The sequence below is a fragment of the Podarcis bocagei genome (genome assembly GCF_964188305.1).
Source record: "Podarcis bocagei genome assembly, chromosome: 3".
NCBI classification, from domain to species: Eukaryota; Metazoa; Chordata; class Lepidosauria; order Squamata; family Lacertidae; genus Podarcis; species Podarcis bocagei.
In genome coordinates this window covers 75,748,117-75,767,612 of record NC_138127.1, presented here as the reverse complement: position 1 = coordinate 75,767,612, position 19,496 = coordinate 75,748,117, and the positions used below count along the sequence as shown (strand labels likewise).

The window sequence follows — 19,496 nt, the reverse complement described above, 5'->3', positions numbered from 1 at the left end:
CGCAGTAAAGGACCTCTGGCTAGTTGAAGTCCATTCAAAGGCGGCTATGGGATGCGGCGCTCAATTAGCCTTTGAGTAGACATGCCTGAGGCTGTGCTTGTTGCACTTATTTATCCTTCACGTACTCCCGTCTTTCCTCTAAGGAGCTCAGTGACAGAGAAAAAAACAACTCCTTTTATCATCTTCGCAGGAGCAGGATAGACATTAATCACACGTGAAATGGGGGACAAAGGTTCTGCGGCAGAGAACTTTTACCTGTTCATGGTGGGTCCCTGCCCTGCTATCTGATTTGGTTGCTACAAACAGATTGGAAATTCTGAACACTGTTTCAAAATGGCTAACATGCTCACTGAAACATTTCCCCCCACATTCAGGCTTAAAATGGAATTACACCTCCAAAACGAAGAAATGCTGTGCTCCAAACTCTAAAGATACTCGGTTCCCCTGTAGCTTTATGGGTGGGATTTTTAATATCTAACTGGGGTACCAATAACATATTTGAATAGGTTATTTGAAATTAAGATAGCTTTAAAACCAGGCTTTGCTTGTGATTGGGCTTGCCGATCAGAAGGTCGGCGGTTCGAATCCCTGCAATGGGATGAGCTCCCGTTGTTCAGTCCCAGCTCCTGCCCACCTAGCAGTTTGAAAGCACATCAAAGTGCAAGTAGATAAATCGATACTGCTCCAGCGGGAAGGTAAAACGGCGTTTCCATGCGCTGCTCTGTTCGCCAGAAGTGGCTTAGTCACGCTGGCCTCATGACCCAGAAGCTGTCTGCGGACAAACACCGGCTCTCTCGGCCTATAGAGCGAGATGAGCGCCTCAACCGCAGAGTCGTCCGTGACTGGATCTAATGGTCAGGGGTACCTTTACCTTCTAAAGCCCCTTTTCCATTTAATTTTATATTTTTTTCATCTCAGAGGTGTATTCTCCACTTATATTTGCTCTGAATGCTCCAGTTTATCTAAACCAACTCATTTACAGTACAATGTTTCACGTGGCTTCTAACTTTGTATTACCTCAATGTGGGACAGCAAAAGGAGCAGCTGCTGTATGGCCATACCAAGTAAGCTATGTTGAAGGACTCACACTACTGGGATTCATGTCAGAAGGTTGTCTCCACTTGGCTGCTGCCTGTTTCTGACTCCTATCCTCCACTTGATGAATTCTCACCCATTATTAAGAATAGATTGGTACACCATACCACTAAAAAAAAGTTTGTTTAGAACAAAAAAGAAACAAAACACAGAAAATATTGCTCACAAACTGTTTATATTATCCCCATTGATTTTTGAGCTGCAGTATGTAGTTGACTGAAAAACTTTCTTATTTTTAATGTATTTTAATTCAATAATCTGTTTTTTAAAAAAACATTGCAAACATTGCACCATCTCAGTAAGGACACTCCTAGTTCATGCACTTGTCTCTTTGAAGAACTGCCCTTTAGAAGTATTGATTTAGCTGTATGTCAGTTGATCGAGATTTACAGTGCAATCCAGCCATTCACTCCGAAGTCTCACTTATTCGGTAAGTGTCCGAATAAGTGTGCATAGGCTCGCTGCCATAAATGATTACTCGATTGACACTTGTGCATTGTGACAACCGTACAGACTCCCCGCCCCTTTCATTAGAAACTTATAATTGTATCATGCTACACCTAATAAGTAGGTATTCTGAGCATCCACAGCTGAAGAATGGCTGCAGACGCTGGGAGACATGTGGGCAACCATGTGGAGCTAGATCGGCGCACGGCATTGACGTCACGCTTGCGCTCCCTCTCCCCAAAGGGACTACAGTCTCATTGTCCTATAGTAAAACGTCCGCTTTCCATTTGCAGCGGATAAAGTCCTCCATTTGCGGGGCATGAGGGGTATAAAAAATAGTGCAATAATTAAAATATGTGCATTTATGAATACAGCGGGAGAGTTTAAAGGCTCTCTTCCATTGCGGTGCTTTAAATGAACCATGCCTCCTTTCTTGGGGAGAAAGGGGGGTGGTACAAAAGAAGCCAGGCGACCATGACTTTTTGTTTTCCTGATACGGCAGCTTTGTCTACGAAAGGCAGAACTCGATGAAGATGCAGGAATGAGCCTGCGCCGCTCGAAGCTGCCTCGATTTGGAAGACTGCAAGAGTGCCATTGACAAGCTTCTGTTTGCTTAAGGCAGGGAAAGAGAACGGACCCTTCAAGACCAGCGGGCCGAGGTTCAACAGGTCCAGTCTTCCCTATCACGGAAACGCAGTAGTGCGCCTCTTCATTTTTTCTTTTTAAAGGTGAGGGGAGCACAATCATTTTCTGCAACCATTTCTAACCCAGCCTGCTCCGTTTTCACAATACGCCTGTCCCCTCTCTGGCCCCGCCCCTCGAGGAGCCTAATCGGAACCGGAGGTGGGAGCCGCGCGGAGTTCCGTTTGCTTTCCCCAACCCTTTGGCCCCTCCTTGCCCTGTTCTGCCCGGGTGCCTGCGAGGCTCCTACTAGAAGCCTACTAGACGTCCGCACTTTCGCCGACGGCCTCAGGCTCCACGGGGCTCCTGCACCGCCGTGCGTAGCGATGCAAGCTGCCCTCCGGCCCGGGGGAACCTGCAGCGGTGCAAACCCTGCGGTGGCCGTCGGAGAGACCTAGAGGAGAGGAGGGTCCGCGGGGCGCCTTGTTCAGGAAGAGGCGGCCGTGTATAAAAGCGACGATGAGGTGCTGGCGCCTCGGGAGCCTGCTGGAGGTGCGCGCTTCGAGCTGGGAGAGTCGGGCTGCTCTCGCGGGCAAGCAGCAGCCCTCGAGGGACACGCTGGGCTTCCAGGCTGCCGCTCCGGAGACCTGCAGCGCCCACCCGAGGGAGCTGCAAGGGGCGCCGCTGCTGCTGCGCGCGGGGATCGGCTCCCTCGGCTCGAGCCGCAGAGCGCTTTCTAGCTCCGCCGGGGACAAGGATGGACGGGACGAGCCCCAGGGACCGCCGACCGGCTCTGCTACGGCTCCGGGGCCGGCGGTCGCTCGGAGGCGCGCGTGGCACAGGTCCCTCTCTCCCTCGGAGAGGCTGAGCCAGCTGGTCCAGCACGGGGAGCACCTTTCCCCGCACGTCGCAGAGGCATCCTCCTCCCCTCCTTTCGCCGACGTCGTTCCCCAGGAGGAACTCCAGCCGGATTGGGACTCTCCCTCCGAGGAGCTCCGGGACGCGCCTTCCAAAAACGCGCCCTTCCAGGTCGGGGATCTGTTCCTAGCGGAGAGCCGACGGAGGCGCGACGCCGAGTTCAAGAAGCTGTGTAAACTCGCCGCCGACGGAGTGCTGACGAGCACCTGGGGGGCGGTGAAGCACGCCGACATCGTGGGCAAGCTGCCCGGGCAGATGTTCCGGACGTCCACGGGCCACACCTTCCTGATTCGGAGGCCTTCGCTGGAAGAGTTTGTGTTGCTGATGGAGAGAGGACCCACCATTTCGTATCCCAAGGTGCGAGAGCTTTGCCGCAGCCGCCGCCGCCCCCAAGCTGTCGTTGGACTCCCGCTCCCGTCAACCCCAGTCGACGTGGCCAATGGGCAGGGATGGCGGGAGTTGTAATTCCAGGGACAACCGGGTTGATCCAGCGATAGCGATGGAGGCGCCTTAAGGCGGAACCTGATGATGGCTTGGACCACTTTTTCTCCGATGGCTCCCGGAATTAAGGTTACTAGTACAGTAGTTGCAAAATCTAAGTGATGAATGGGGTTACAGGTCAGATGGCAGGTCCCAGAACAAAGTCCAGTGAGAGAGAGAGAAACCTGAAACACTGATTGCCCTGGTTTTAGAGCAGTAAATCTGGAGATTTCCCGTCTTAAGCCACCACCACCATTAGGTTCAGAATCTAAAATTACCTAGTAGCCTCACTGTTTGAAAGGTTTAATAAGATATATAAGCGAAACACTTTGAACACTGTAAAATGGTATATAAGTGCTGAGTAGTATTCTTATTTCCCCATAAGTCTTAGCCAGCGGTTATCAATTTGCTTAAAAAGCACAAATATGCTATAAAGCACAAGAGCTAAGCTAAACATTTATGTTATTTCCTCTTTTAACATGTAGGATATTAATGCAATGCTGCTGCTAATGGACATCAGTCAAGGCGACACAGTGCTGGAAGCAGGTTCTGGGTCTGGTGGTATGAGTTTATTTCTATCACGAGCAGGTAAAATATTGTCTGTTGACAGAATCCCAGCTCTCCCACACATTTTAAGAACACAGGAAGCTTCCTTGTATTGGGTCAGATTGCCTGCCTAGCCCAATATTGCTTACTCTGACTGGCAGTGGCTTTCCAGGGTTCTTCATCTTATGCTATATGTCCCTTTTAATTGGTATGCTTAGGATTTAAACCCAAAACTTTCTGTATGCAAAACATGTTCTCTATCATTGTCCCCCTTGTCATTATCATGCCCTGAATTACTCTTGAATTACTCTAATTTATTCAAATTCAGTACTACGTGCTGGGAACTTTAGCTGCTTTCCAGAAAATGGCAGAGCTCTCATTTCATCACACAGGGCTGAAGTCAGAGGAAATGTTGGCATGTGAGAATGGATGCACTTTGGGGCATAGGAACACTCTTTAGGCACCTTGACACTGACACTTTGGACACTAAATGTGAGAATCAAGCCTTGGTGTACTGTCCCCTCCTTTAAAATTACATACTGCCTTTCACTAATAAGTTCAGGGTGCTGTACATTATTATTATTTATTGAATTTATATACTGTCCTATACCTGGAGGTCTCAAACATGGGGCTATGCCATTTTTAAAAACCACAAGCAATTCAGGAAAGTTCATTGGACTAAGTGAGTGATTAGCTCAGGGGAGCCAATGTGCTAGCTCCCTGGTGGTGTTGGACTGCAAGTCCCAGTCATCACTGCATGCTGGTTGGGGCTGATGGGAGTTGTAATCCAAAAACATCACAAAGGCACCAGGAATTGCTTTCGATTAGCCTTAGGTTGCCCAGTCAGCATCACAGCTGCTTGTAGATTTAATCATGGGCCTTCCTGTCCCAGGGACGCGGGTGGCGCTGTGGGTTAAACCACAGAGCCTAGGACTTGCCAATCAGAAGGTCGGCGGTTCGAATCCCCGCGAGAGGGTGAGCTCCTGTTGCTCGGTCCCTGCTCCTGCCAACCTAGCAGTTCGAAAGCACGTCAAAGTGCAAGTAGATAAATAGGTACCCTTCCGGCGGGAAGGTAAATGGCATTTCCGTGTGCTGCTCTGGTTTGCCAGAAGCGGCTTAGTCGTGCTGGCCACATGACCCGGAAGCTGTATGCTGACTCCCTCGGCCAATAAAGTGAGATGAGTGCCGCAACCCCAGAGTCGGTCACGACTGGACCTAATGGTCAGGGGTCCCTTTACCTTCCTGTCCCAGGCCAGGACCAGCATTCTGGTAATTACACCTAGCTGTTATTACAAGGTAATTGCATAAATGTGCAGGCATACTTCTGTGACCAATACAATCTGCTATCTTGAAGTGCAGCTCCTGCCTTTCATTATTTATTCTGTTATTGCCAAGTTGAGCACTGCTTTCCTTTCAGGTGAAGACATCCAAGTCCTCAGTCTGGCTTGGAGATCTATAGCAGATATCCACAGTAATATCTATTAGGTCATATTTGTCATCCTGTCTTAAGAGCTCAACTTCTTCTTGCTTGTTTCCCATCCTCTGTGTATCTGTGTAGAAACAACTGAAACCACGAGTCATTCTTCCACACACTGCTGCCTCTGTCCCACTCCGTAGGGAGTCACCTGCCACCACCACACGTCTCTTCCTTCTCTGCAGGTGCATAGGAATTTGCCTTATACCAAGTCAGACCCTTGGGCCATATAAGCTCAGTATTCTACTACACTACAAGGCAGCAGGCCTTGAGGGTTTCAGACAGGAGTGTTTATCAGCCCTAACTGCATGCAAAGCAGATGCTCCACCGAGCTATGGCCCTTCCACTAAAGCACATTGCAATGCTGTATGTTACAGCTTAAAATTTGGTGGCTCCTGAAAACAACCAGTGGGGGATAAGCAATGACTCTAGGAGGTGAGTGCCATAATAGTATTGCAGTTTTATATTGTAAACTGTGCTGTGATCCTTGGATAAACGGCAGTATAGAAATGTTAATAAATAATAATAATAATAATAATAATATTAATAATAATAAAGCCCTACTGCCATGTAAGCTTATAGCCCTGTTAGCCATTATGCTCTGAGTGGTTGTAATATTAGGAAATAAGTTATAATATCTGGTATGCTAGTGTTTCATTTCCTGTGTCATTTATTCAACTTGGCATAAATGAAGAGAGCAGTAACTAATTTTGGTTCAATTTTATTTGTTTTCAGTTGGGCCACAGGGACGTGTTGTAAGTTATGAAGTCCGGAGAGACCACTACAGAGTGGCGAAAAAGAATTATAAGAGGTGGTGTGATGCATGGAAAATAAGTCATCCTTTAGAGTGGCCAGATAATGTGGATTTCATTAATGAAGACATTTTAACAGCAGCTGAGGCTTTGAAAAATGTAACATTTGATGCAGTAAGTATATTTAAAACAACAACAACAAAGAAACAAAACGGGCACCCTGTTTCTGGAATTATCACATCTCCCCCTGAGAAAAGAGAGATATGAGAAAAGTGGATTGATCTTTTTTCAAAGCTAGAAAGCAAGTACTTAGTAATGGTACATTTAGGGAGCAAAAAGCTGGTGTAAAGAAAGCCAGTTTAAGTTAAGGTGGTAAAAAGTTACACTAGATTCAAACTTTATTCAGCAGTGGTGTTACTGCTGGTCTAATATTCTCATAGATTTGCACAGAAAACACATCTTTTATATTCTCCTTTAAAGTTTTTAAAAACAGAGTAAGTTCTGTTCTCCAACCCAATTCATTCTTTGAAACAGTGAGTAGAAAAGGCTTCCATTAGAAATAAACTTGTGAGGGTTTTTGATTGAAATCCTGATAATTTCTGCCTCAGTTTTTAGCTGGGTTTTTTTGGTGGTGGTGGGCGGGCAGTTACTTCTAGTGAGCACAGAGAAGGTATATCGAGATTTCAGTGTTTGCTGGAAGGCAAATAAAAATAATACTATTATTACTGTTAGTATTAATGGTGATGCTATTTTGTATTATTGCAACTCACCATGACTTTTCCATTACCTTGATCACTTTCTTTTCACCTTTTAATATAATTTATCCAAATTAATATTCTAATATCCTCATAGATTTGCACAGAAAACACATCCTTTATATTCTCCTTTAAAGTTTTTAAAGATGTGTGTTTCTTCCATAGATAGCTTTGGATATGCTTGTGCCCCAGAACGTTTTATCTGTGGCTATCCCAAATCTTAAAATGGGGGGCGTTTGTGCAGTATACCTTGCAAAGTAAGTATTGATCCTGCCTATTTACATGCTCCTTTCTGCTACATGGAGTGATAGCTTCATTAAACTTGCAATGGCTTCATGCAGTTTGTTTATAAATGGTCTTAAAGATTATTATAAAGTACATTTATCCTAACTTCAGATTTCCAAAAAGCTATAATAACTGACAGACACAATTTTCTTGGTCCAATATACTGTTATTTATAGTGGACTGAGATTGAACCTCCCTCCTTTTCCTATCTCCCTTTGCATATCAAGCTTCAATGAAAAGAATGTGGTTTATTAAAACAGCTTCCTGTGGCATCCAAACTGGGGAAACTGTGACTTAACAAACTGCAATATATTCCTCTAAGCCAGGCACCCAAGAAGGGAAAATACAGATCTAAGGCTCTTTCTTAAAGTTGTTTTGACTGAGATCATTGCATCTAATATGGTTTTAGTATAAATGTTATTGTAATAGACTTTTGATATGCTGCCTTGTGTGCTTCTAAGCTGAAGGGGAAAAGCAAAATATTAATGTTTAGATAGCATTGGGGCTAGTCAGTTACATCATCAGTGTGTCCTAGTTCCTAATAAGTGATAACTGATGGCTGTTTGTCATGTTTTATAGTCTCGTTGCTCTTTGGGATAAACGAACTTGTAGTTCAGGCAAGAGAGCTAGTTTAGTAAAAACATTTGGGCTGGCTACAGTCAAATTTAAATATAGCTCTTTAACCAAGTGAAATACTGCGGTCCTATGCACACTTACTTGGAAGTGGGACTAACCTCTGAGTGAATAGGCATATGATAGGTTTACAATACAGTGGTACCTCTGGTTACGTACTTAATTTGTTCCGGAGGTTCGTTCTTAACCTGAAGCACCACTTTAGCTAATGGGGCCTCCCGCTGCTGCCACACTGCCATTTCTGTTCTTATCCTGAAGCAAAGTTCTTAACCCGAGATATTATTTCTGGGTTAGCGGAGTCTGTAATCTGAAGCGTATCTAACCCGAGGTACCACTGTACAAACTATTATATTTTATACATTTATGCATATGTGTAGATTTATTCACTGGCAATATATATTATTTGAATTCTTCTAAAAGTATCACCCAGGTTATTGATCTGGTGGAAGCCATCCGGACCAGCAAGATAAACCTTTTTTGTGAAAGGATAGTTGAGGTGACACACAGAGATTGGATAGTACTCCCAGCTTCCTGGAAAATTGGTGGCGTTTTCCACAATATGAAATCCAATCAGAACAAGAACAATGAATCAGCTTGTCATGATGAAAATGAGGAGATTCCTGCTCAACAGAACAAAGAAGATGATGGTATGGACCAAGTTCTAATGAGATCTTGTTTTGTGGCAGTCACTAGAAGGTTGCAGTCCCACATGCTGTGTCGAGATGTGAACCTTTATGTAAAATGCAGCCTGAGCTGCCCACCAGCAGACTGTTGCTGGGTACGCAATCTGCTACTGTATTTTTGTCTGTAAGGGCCTGGTATTGGGTTCTTATTTATGATGGTGATATTCAGTGTTGAGCAAGTGAAATTTCCCTTCCTCTCCTCTGTCCTGCAGCCACTATGGGCTCCCCAAATCTGCTCCAGGGAATCACCCGGATCTCTGGAGCATATCTGGGGGGCTGCAGAAAGGAGGAGAGTAGAAATCTGTTTCACTCATGAATGGGCACAACTGAATATTGTCCACTGAGATTTCTAGCCTACCTTTCTAGTACCTTTACCACTATTGTCTTTGAGGAGTGAGGACATATGAGAGAACAAAGATCTATCTAGAGAAAAGAGAGAAGGGGTTTTCCAGAAGTGGGAGGGAAGGAAACAACAAATGGGTTCAACGTGGAAAAGAATGTCCTGAGGTAGAATTATGTATAGCAGAAATTGGAATTAAGAGTGTTGCACAACAACTTTCTAAATTTTATTTTAACAGCTCTCATTTCTGATGAGACAAAACCACCATATATTGCTAGACCTTACCCTTGGCAAGTTGGGCACACAGGTAAGAATGGCTTGGCAAATATTTTATAAGATATACATTTATTACTACTATTTTTTCATAATAACTATTACTTTTTCAAAGAAAAATGGAATTAATTAATAAATATTTCTGCTTTCCGGCTATTTATGTGTTGTATCACTAATGCTGATGTTTTATTTTCCTTCTAAACTAGCCTTTCTTGTCAAGCTGCGGAAATTTAACCCGGCATATCCAAATACTACTTCAAATGGTACATGCTGATTTGAAGATTGCACTTCACCAGGATTAAAATTGTAAATTATATCATTGTTGTTTATGCAAATTAGAAATCCACTACTTTGATTTATGTTGACAATATTTTTGATACTAAAAGATTCAGTGAAATACAAAACTTTAAAGAATAAATCATATATTGTGAAATGTATTTCATTCAGACAATTAATTGGGCTTCCTGATAATTTCTTAAGTTGTTGGCTGAAGTGTGGTTTTTTTTATTCTTCATTTCCAGTAAACCAGTCCATGGCTTTATCTTGACATGTGCAGCTACTTTTTCTTCCTTTGTTGGGCAGATGTTTGCAATCTATGAAAAATTAGGGAAGAAATTCACATTGAATGCATATGGGATTACAGTGCAGTTTGTCCCAGGTAATGTGACGTGCTTATTGTGTTCTATAGGATGGGTTACACTTATAGGAGCAGTGGATAATTAATGTAGGATGAAAAATATCTGTTCTCCATCTATAAACAAAGAAAAGGTTGTAAAGTGGCTTGCCAATGAAATGTTGCACTTGTTCGGGAGCCATCTGTTGTTCTTCCCTACAGCTGGGTAGTTGAATCCTTACTTAGTAACTGCTGTATTGCCCCACATACTCACTGTGAGTGACAGGTGCTACTTCATTGCCAACTGCTGAGTTCATCCCATCATTTGTACATAAAGAACTGACAAATCAGGATCCTCTTACAGCAGTGCTTTTATACTAACAACAGAAGGTGTCACCCTACATTTGTTTAGCACTATAAACATAAATCTGAATGAAAGGAGTCACCAAGAAGTCAACAAGGAGGAGTATAGAATTGCTATCTTAGAACTAGAGGGGATCGCTTTAAAGCAAAAAGTTGATCACTTTTGATAGACGCTGCTTGATTACTTCATGTCTTGATTACTACATATCTTACCAAGCAGTTAGGTTCCAGGGACAGTGTTCATCATTTTTTTATTTTAAAAAAGTATATCCAGAAAACACACACATGCTTTTAACATTTCTTTTCACTTTCCCAGCACTAATGTTTGTAGGAGAGTCAGTTTCGCTTTTAATTGAACTTACAAAACTCAGCTCATATTTGATGTAATTTGCTGGAAAACTGAGTTGAGTGGCTTTGAGAAGGGGCTATAAAGTAGCTAGGCTTAGATTTTTCTTGTAGTTCATTTTACAAAATCTATCATTTACCAAATTCACAATTTAGAAGGGAAGGGAAGCATTCTATAAATGACTGAGAAGGAGAGATAGAACAATCATAAGGACCAGGGACAGAGAGAAGCTTCCATCCAGGAAAAAGCTGGAATGCGAACACCACCACCAAAGGATGCAGGTGTGATCAAAACATTATGCCCAGAACTGTGTTTTATGCACATGTTGCACATATGACAATGGCTTTTCTCCGTCAAGGAGGCTGTAAGTAACTATGATCCACCTACGAGGCTTAAAGGATGTAGATTCAACCTATACACCAATAGCGATAACATTGCTGAGAATATTGAGCATACGTAAGCAAGTTTCATTAAATCAAGGCTATTGACTTCTGAATGACACAGCTAGTATGGGGCTGTGAAGGTAGCATAAATAAAATTACTTCAGTGTTTACCATACCATACCTTGTGAATAACAGTGCAGAGATGGCTCAGGTATTTTACCAGCTGGAAGAGAGTCATGCAATCCCTGAGGTATATGTTGTTCCATCATTTCCAGTGTGCCATTGGAGGAAGAGGAGGATAATCCCAGCCGTATGTATCTTGTCTTTTTCCCACAAAGCAAACAGTCTGTAGGTGTGGCATTGGGTCCTCGAGGAAACTGTACTCCATCTCTGCTATTGTTTCTTGTAGCTCCACTATGATGAATAGAACGCTCCCGCTGCCATATATAATGTGTCGAAGCTATAGCCATTACCTGTGTTTCAAAAAACCAAAATGGAGCTATTATCAGAACAAGCAAATAATGCATAAAAATCACAAAGGATCATTAGTTGGTGTTGTTAGCTTTCTTAATTGCTAGTAAAACAGTTACAGAGCAGGGAACAGGAATGAGCTGCTATTTATTGGACTACTTTTTAAGATCCTGAACAAACCACTTTTCCACTCCTGGGAATGTTAATTAGGCCTAACTTAGAACAAAACCACATTTTTTCATTTACTAACAGCTATCCAGATATACAAAAGACTAATAAATTACACATAATTAAAGCTGTTATTTTTTTCAAATTTTGATTATCTATTTTAATACATGTGTAAACAATGTGCGACTTGATAAATAATGTAACATTTGATAGATAATACTAATACATTAGTATTTTAGCATTTAACTTCCATGAAAATGAAACACAGCTCCTGTCTTGAACTGTGGGGAAAGCAGACTACTGTACTACTTTACATCCAAAAAACCTGTGAACTATTCTGTAATAGAAAATCTCATTTGAGATAGTAAAGCTTCTAAGTCTATGGCTTCAGGTTTATGCATGAAGGAAGAAGATTTAAAGCTTCTATCCCTTGTTCATTTAAACTTTTGTTTCGTCCAAACTTGGGAAACATGGGTTTAAAACCATGGGTTTAAAACCAGAATCTCTCTTCACATATAAAGAGGATGGGGGGAGCATGTGAACTCAAGGCCCATGGTTGTAAGAATAAACTACAGTTTGTCATTGCATCTGTACTAGGCCAATTTCTTAGTGGTGAAATTAGTTTTATGATGGGTAAAGCAGACAGGCAAAAGAACAGGCCTGCTGATCAAAGGCCTATTTGGTCTAGCATCCTGTTTCCCACACTGGCCAGCTAGGTATCTCTGGGAAATTCACAGAGAACCCCAAATACTGTAACTTTTCTTTGTAGGGGATCTGATGCATTGCAATTACCTCCATTGGTACTATGAAAGTCTCCATTCTATGGTTTTATTTTAATTTTCTCCCATTTTCCTGAGTAAAAATCAGGAAGATTTTTTTTTGTAAATGTGTTTACCACTGCCCTGCCCCAAACTAATTTTTTTATTCACAATCCTGATTATTCTACTAAGTAGCAACCCTTTTCACCTGAGTTTGATGGTAATCCATTAATGGGAAAGCTGGCTATATGGTACCATAAAGGTCTTTTTCGGGAAGAGAAACAGCATTAGCATTTCCTTACCAATGGTCTGACTATATCCTTAATCCACGTTAGTAATAAAAGCAAAGTATGCTGTTTGATAACTGCTTTCTTGCACTTTGCATAGTTAGCCAAAAGTAAGTTCGCTGATTCTAAAGGTGCTTACTCCCAAATAAGTGTGAATACTACTGCAGACTTGGTCAATTTTAATGTATTTTTTCTGTTTTTATTTACCAGTGTAAACATTCCCTGTGAATGGTTTCATATTTTCCAATAATTGCTAATGTCATTATTTCTGATAAGGGAATCCCCTTCGTTGAAGGTAAATAATTTGTTGGGATCTTTTGAAAGCAAAGTATCAACCAGCAGTTAAATTGAGCCACTCATTATAACTGGGTGGATAATGTTTACAAACAGTTCCTTTATATAGCTTGGTGAAAAAACAGAAAGAGGCTTGTTACAAAACAGAATCTGCCTATTAAAATTCATTTGCTCTTTCTTGATGCATATAAAATATACCCGCCTTACCTCCTCACAGCAGCGTCTGCTTACAATAGCCCTGTAATCCATCTTGCTCCAGAGTTCATCCCTTCGAATTAAGAAATCAGGAAAAAGCTTTCTCCAGGATTTTCCTAAAGCCCATGGGAAAATCTCATATTTTGACTCTTCATCATCTTCTTCAACTGTATTTGCCAGGTACCTACAATGATGAGGACTATGACTCACTTAAATATGGTTTTGATCTCATTTGTATACTGCTAAGTTTCTCCCTCCTCTTTTTCTTTGGTATTTATATACATTCCAAAGTGCTGAAAATTTAGTTTGGACAAATGTTACCAAATGATTTTTCACCAGATGAAAAGATGGGCACACAATTAAGAATGCTGAAAATCTCAAGTTTAACATATAGAAACCATGTTTCTACTTCTTAAAAGGTTTGAAAGTGTGGGGGCAGTGCTTAATGAAGTATCATAAGCCAGAGTGTATGCTGAATATCATTTTTTCTATTATGCAGTGGGCGGGATTCTTGTCCCTCACAGCTAACAGAAACAGAGCAAATGAGGCAAATCAAAAGAAAACAAGAAAACCGTGTTTATGGAAGACACTCTTACTTGGCTACGAGTGATCACCAAAGTAGAAGCATAGGGGATACATTCAAAAGTGGCACCTGGGAAATAAAAGCCCAGTTGATTCTTATGAAGGCTTTGTGCTGTGGTGGGCTTTTCTCCCTCAGCAACCTTTATTGGGCGGCTGGGGGGGGGGAGCTTTTCAAATAAGGAGGATGCTTTGGGAGACAAAGTCTTTTATCTGCAGAAATCAATGACAGTTTAACAACTAATAAACTAGGTTCAACGGGTAATTTAACACCATAGTCTTGGCACCCGCGTATTAATCTCCAACATGCTATAAGCCTTCAAGAGTCAAGACCCCATCCTAAATAAGTAATTGATGGTGCAGTAAGGTTTATTTCTAACTTCACTGTTATCTCAAATAATAAACTCTTAAGAAACCTCTGACACATTTTAATTGTAATCATAATATTTGGAAAATACTTACAGAGCTACAAAGAAATTAAGCCTGGTGTGTTCGTTTATACTGTAGCCAGCTCGCTTGAAATAAACAAAAGTCATTGCCAAAAGGTACTGTTGGAAAAGGTAAAATATCAATTTCTGGCTATTATTTTTTCTTAAAATGACTTAACATTTCCCTAAAATATATTTTCACCAGTAGGGAAAAGCATATACTTAATTTTCATTAATTGAATCTGGCATTAACAGTATGGTCCTCATATTTTAGCTGCAATATATTAATGTGCAGTGAAAGCGGGACTGTGAGCATAACAACTAGTAGAAAATACATAGTTGTATCCTCTGACAAAGAGGCAGAATGGCGAGCCAAGGTCTGTGAATGGCTTCTTAACAAGGGGAAATGGGTCATTCCTTCAAAAACATTTTCTAGTACACCTTGTATTCCATACATCTGACCAGAAAAACAGCAGAGATTCATGAAGCTCTCAGTCTCAGCAGATTAAGTGTGATCAAACATTTTTGCAAGCAGAGTTTTTTAAAATGCCTTGCTCATCTAGGAAGCTGGTCCCGCTGAATTCATTGGGAACTTCCTAGTAAACAATTTTATCTAATCAAAAAAGCTTTAAGTGAATCATGTTGTTTAAAACAAGAGCATAGGCATTAAGATAAATGGAACATGAGTTTAATCTGAAACAAATGTTTCAAAGGACAGCCTGCATATTATATGTGAACTGGAACCCAGCCTCCGGAGCTTCTAGTTTTGGTTGCCACAGACTGGAAAAACAGGGACTTCTATTTGCATTTGCAAGATATGTACAGTTCAGAGGGCCACAATGGGTGGTATTCAATGATTCCCCTTTCTCTTCCGCATGTGCCCTACGCCATCCACAAATCTGCTCTGGAGGATTGGAGGAACTCCCAGAACAAATTAGAGAGCATGTGAAGGGAGGAGAGAGGGAGGTCATTCCATTGCGCAGGAAGAAGTTATGCTGAGGGAATGATTTGCTGAGCACAAGACTGAATACAACCCCAAATGCACTGGCCTGTAATTGAAACAAAATCCTCAATTTCCTCACCCTTAAAGTTTCACAGACTTTCAAGACAACACCCAGTTTTACCTTGTCTGAAATTTTACAGCAACAATCCATCCACAAGAAATCTTGAATCAAGTCATCATCTGTAAAATAAGCCAGCTGTGACATACACAATTATATGCAAAGCTCAAGAAGCATTAATTCAAGACAATCCTTTAACAAATTAAAACAATTTGCTCTTCCCCTTCCAGGCAAATGGAAGCAGAACTGTTTCTCACTACTGACCTAGAGAATTACTTGACAGAACATTTGAGCGCAGAGGTTATTCTGACCAAGCTGCTTTCAGATGGGAGTTTATTGTGTGATGGGTACTCCTCATGCATGCAAATTTTTTACATCGTAGCAACATGTCAGCACATATTCCCTGTCCTACACCTTTGGTCTAAATTTACCGTACTTTCTGGGGGAAATCCAATAAGTTTGGGTTTTTTTTAAATCCAATGACTCATTTGTGTTATTACAATATTTAGACGCCATCTGGAGGCATATTAAATTAACAGATTCAATAGAAGCACTCTCTCCATTCTCTAATGGTGATTTTCTGCACCCTCCTCTGCTGTGCCCTAGGCTTCCCCTAAATGTTCTGTGAAGGGTTTCCCAACCTTCTGGAGCAGATTTAGAAGGGGGTCAATCTGCAGTGCAAGGGCGTGCCAAAAATGCTCTCCTCATCATTCTACTGACTTTTTCTTCCATCTACAAAGACATCTGTAGGCAATCACCACTGGATACTACCCAAATAGTCTAGTTTATAGTACATTATGCATGCCAGTATCTCATGATGACCTTCGTGATGTAGTGAAGTCAGCCTTGAGTATGGCTCAGTGAGATACAGTTTTAAGCTCCCATATACCCCTTCTAGCTTATAAGGTAATTTCAGATTAGTCTTTATGAAATGTCTCACAAAAAAGCATTTTGGACACAACTGCTTTTGAATGTGAAGTTCTACACGCATATACTTGGTGCATTTTACAAAATGATTTATAAAGGAACCTACCAAATAGCTTAAAGAAAGCTGTCATTTCCTGACGCTGAATTACAAGACATGAACCTTTTGGCCGTTTTGGCTTATTATTATTAATGTTTTCCCCATAGGTCTCCTGGCTATCTTTAAATTTCGGTCGTTTAAGGCTAAGAGCTTTTTTTTGTTGATAAGATCTGGATGCACTTGATTTTATACGAACAGTGACACTGGGAGGTGTCTGACAGCAGCTCTGATTATGTTTCATTTTTCTAGATGAAGTTACCTGTTAAAATAAAAATTAAATTATTAGCTGAATTGATAATGCATGAGAGAGGCATTAATCTCTCTTCTCCAGTTTTACTTTCAGTATTATGAGAAATGTTATTTAATAGATTTTTATATTCTTTCCCATTAATTTTGATATTACTTCCTGCAAGTTGTACTATGTAATAGTACTGTACAGGCATTAGCCCCACTTTCCCAAGCACTTGCTATCAACAACTTTGCGGGTGTCAGGAATTTTTCTTTCTGCAATATGGCAACCCTAAAATAATGTAAATGGTACAATTTCATTCTTACAACCAGGCCTTGCATCCCTTTTGATGTCACATGCTTCCCTTTTCTACCTATAGAGGGAATGCCTTTAAAATACTCTTTATTTCTTACAACGAGCACCCATGACAGTTTGTGAGGTTAAGTATGGGAAGACAGGAACCTGTGCACTTCGCAATTTGCCTTCTCTTCTTTACGGAGTTTCTCCTTTCTGCTTCACTCTATTTTGCCCCAGCCCCTTTTGCAAACCTACACAGCAAATAAATATGGAGTGGCCATGACTGACAGATCAGAACAAGGTCCGATTGTTCCTGGGCAGAGTCACTAGGGTAGTCTATTTAAACTGGGTGAAAATGAATGTCCATGTTTATTGGATGGAATCTAAATATTCACATTTGAAAAATGATTAAATCGGTTATTCACACACTGCAAAAATGTCACATAACAGCGACTCCTGAAAGCAGTTTCACGACATGCGAAGTTGGTAAATATGAACCATAGCATAGCATTTGAATCTATTACTCCTGTGGGTCGTCCCCCACCCCCCACACCTCTCCCTTAGATTTCTAAGGACTGGTAAAAGGGGAGGAATTTCAGCTTGCCTGACTCAGTTGAGGTGTTCTTGCCCAAATATAGCCTTTTTCCACCCACATACCCTTTCGTGTGATGGAGCTGGACATTCCTTGCCAGTGTGCAGCAGGAGTCTGTATCTCTCCTTGTACTAGTTTTCAGTGCTGGGGATTATCAGGGAAATTCATTATTTATTTATTTTCACCATTGCCTCCCCCCTGGAAAAAAACCACACCCCGCTATCTGAAAAATTCAAAACCTGGTTGTCCTCCTCCCCTCCAAAAATAAATGTTTGGAAAGCTTAGAAACGAGGAAGTGGTGTAGGCACAAGTGTCTGTCAACAGCACAAACAGAGCCTCACATGGAGATAAAAATCCTCACAGGGAGATCTCCACCCTTTCTGCACAACATCCCTTAATGGTGCTCCAACAGAGAACTGCATGAGTGCAAGTGGGAATATGGCAGCGATTTGTATACCGGCCTTACCATTTTATATGAAGCAGCTCCATTCAACCTTTAGGACCTTTCAGCAGGGGGGTGGAGTGGGGAGGAATAAAGGGGGGGGGTAGAGCCGTGTTATGTAAGCCACCTGCAAACTCATATTATTATGATTATATTTAAAATGGCTGCCAGGAGCTGTGAGGATAGTGATAGCGGTCATGTTTTTTGTTTTTTTTTTTACAAAAGCAAAACCACCCACAAACATCCTTTCATATAAAGGACATATCAAAGGTGTTACCTTGTATCCTTCAGTGCTTATAAGTACTTCTGTGGATTCAATGCCCTCCTTTTTTGAGGGTAAATCTTTTGCTTTTTTAATTTATTTTCAGGAGCAGGATCCTTTGGCCCAGAGGGTGGAGCTAGACACAGCTCTCTCCCTCTGGCCGAAGGATATTAGTGCCATTTATAAAGCAGCATCACTGCAGAATTTCCTCTACAAGAAACTTGTTGTATGTTGTGCTTGTTTGAAGAAGCTCTATCTGTTGTTATAAATAAAAGATTATCCCTGCTGCCACCTTGCTGCTTCTGCGGTTGACGGAGGCAGCAATGCTGTGAAGGGACAGAAAGTACTCAAGAGCGGCCTGTTGCTCCCTGAAAAGAAGCAGTATCATTGTGGCATTCCCAAGAGAACTACCTGGAATTGTCATAGACAAAGGATTGACAAAGTCAGTCCAGGCCTTTCGTTTCCCTTCATGAAAATCCATGAGCCAAAGACTGAACTAGGATTTGCGGCTAGTGGCACCCGGAAACATGAGCTACCAGGAAAGCGCGACAATTACCTCAGGTTATATGCAACCTGCATGGGGAAAGAAAACGGGCTGGATCACAACCAATCGCCACCAATCAAAAAATCTCCTCAGACTGACATTTTCATTTGCCGTAAGAAGGAATCTCAGCATCACCCAGGACAAGGAGCCACCCCCACTACATCCAATCAGGACGCAGGCACAAGAAGCCTTGGCCAATTAAAACGCAAGGGACTGAACAATCCGCCCTGGTAAGGAAAGGATGCCCTAAAGCGCTAGGCCAGAGGGAGAAAAGGCACCAGCCAATCAGGGGGAAGCGAGCCTTGTTGCTAAGACTCCCAAAAGCTTCCCTTCTGGAGACACGTGAGTGAGGAAGTCTGGAAATCACATAGAGCCATCCTACTGATATGTAATAAATGTGCTGTTGTTTTTTACTTGAAGTATTTAGAGGCTACCTTTCAGGTCATCCCCTCTCAAGATGGCTTCCAGCATATAAACTTAGAATGTATATAACAGTAATCAGCAATAACCCTAAAACACTGTAACTACAACATTAAGAATAGAATTCCAAAAACCACAATCTCATTAGCCCAGCAGCATTCATTCTACTCTGCTTTATAAGGTATTTATGTATACGTTCTTCATTGTATGTCACTTGGAGACCTGTTAGTTGACAATAAATAAAAAAATTGTCCAGTAGCACCTTAGAGACCAACTAAGTTTGTTCTGGGTATAAGCTTTTGTGTGCATGCACACTTCTTCAGATACGCATGCACATGAAAGCTTATACCCAGAACAAACGTAGTTGGTCCCTAAGGCGCTACTGGACAATTTTTATTTTTAATTTTTATTTTGACTGTGTCAGATCAACACGGCTGA

At 41.7% G+C, this 19,496-nt stretch overlaps 2 protein-coding genes across 6 annotated transcripts; one reads left to right on the top strand and one right to left on the bottom strand.

Annotated features, from left to right (window-relative positions):
• Nucleotides 1–2,382: 2,382 nt before the first annotated feature.
• Nucleotides 2,383–9,720, top strand: TRMT61B (tRNA methyltransferase 61B). The gene is made up of 7 exons (XM_081186445.1): nt 2,383–3,438; nt 4,047–4,149; nt 6,317–6,507; nt 7,254–7,345; nt 8,427–8,653; nt 9,268–9,336; nt 9,509–9,720. The coding sequence occupies exons 1-7, from the start codon at nt 2,683–2,685 to the stop codon at nt 9,574–9,576; spliced, it is 1,506 nt and encodes a 501-aa protein (XP_081042571.1). The 5' UTR covers nt 2,383–2,682; the 3' UTR covers nt 9,577–9,720.
• Nucleotides 9,225–19,203, bottom strand: SPDYA (speedy/RINGO cell cycle regulator family member A). Of its 5 annotated transcripts, XM_081186477.1 has the most exons (8): nt 18,651–19,203; nt 17,456–17,534; nt 16,282–16,531; nt 15,312–15,370; nt 14,222–14,307; nt 13,193–13,364; nt 11,189–11,480; nt 9,225–9,895 (listed from the first exon to the last, which is right to left on the bottom strand). In XM_081186477.1, exons 3-8 carry the CDS (start codon nt 16,511–16,513, stop codon nt 9,807–9,809), a joined length of 930 nt encoding a protein of 309 aa, XP_081042603.1. In that variant the 5' UTR covers nt 16,514–16,531; nt 17,456–17,534; nt 18,651–19,203; the 3' UTR covers nt 9,225–9,806. The 5 variants fall into 5 exon arrangements, with proteins under 5 accessions (XP_081042603.1, XP_081042602.1, XP_081042604.1 ...); XM_081186476.1 differs by lacking the exon at nt 17,456–17,534 and having other exon boundaries at nt 18,651–18,969; XM_081186478.1 differs by lacking the exons at nt 17,456–17,534; nt 18,651–19,203 and adding an exon at nt 18,110–18,633.
• Between the last annotated feature and the right edge of the window lie 293 nt (nt 19,204–19,496).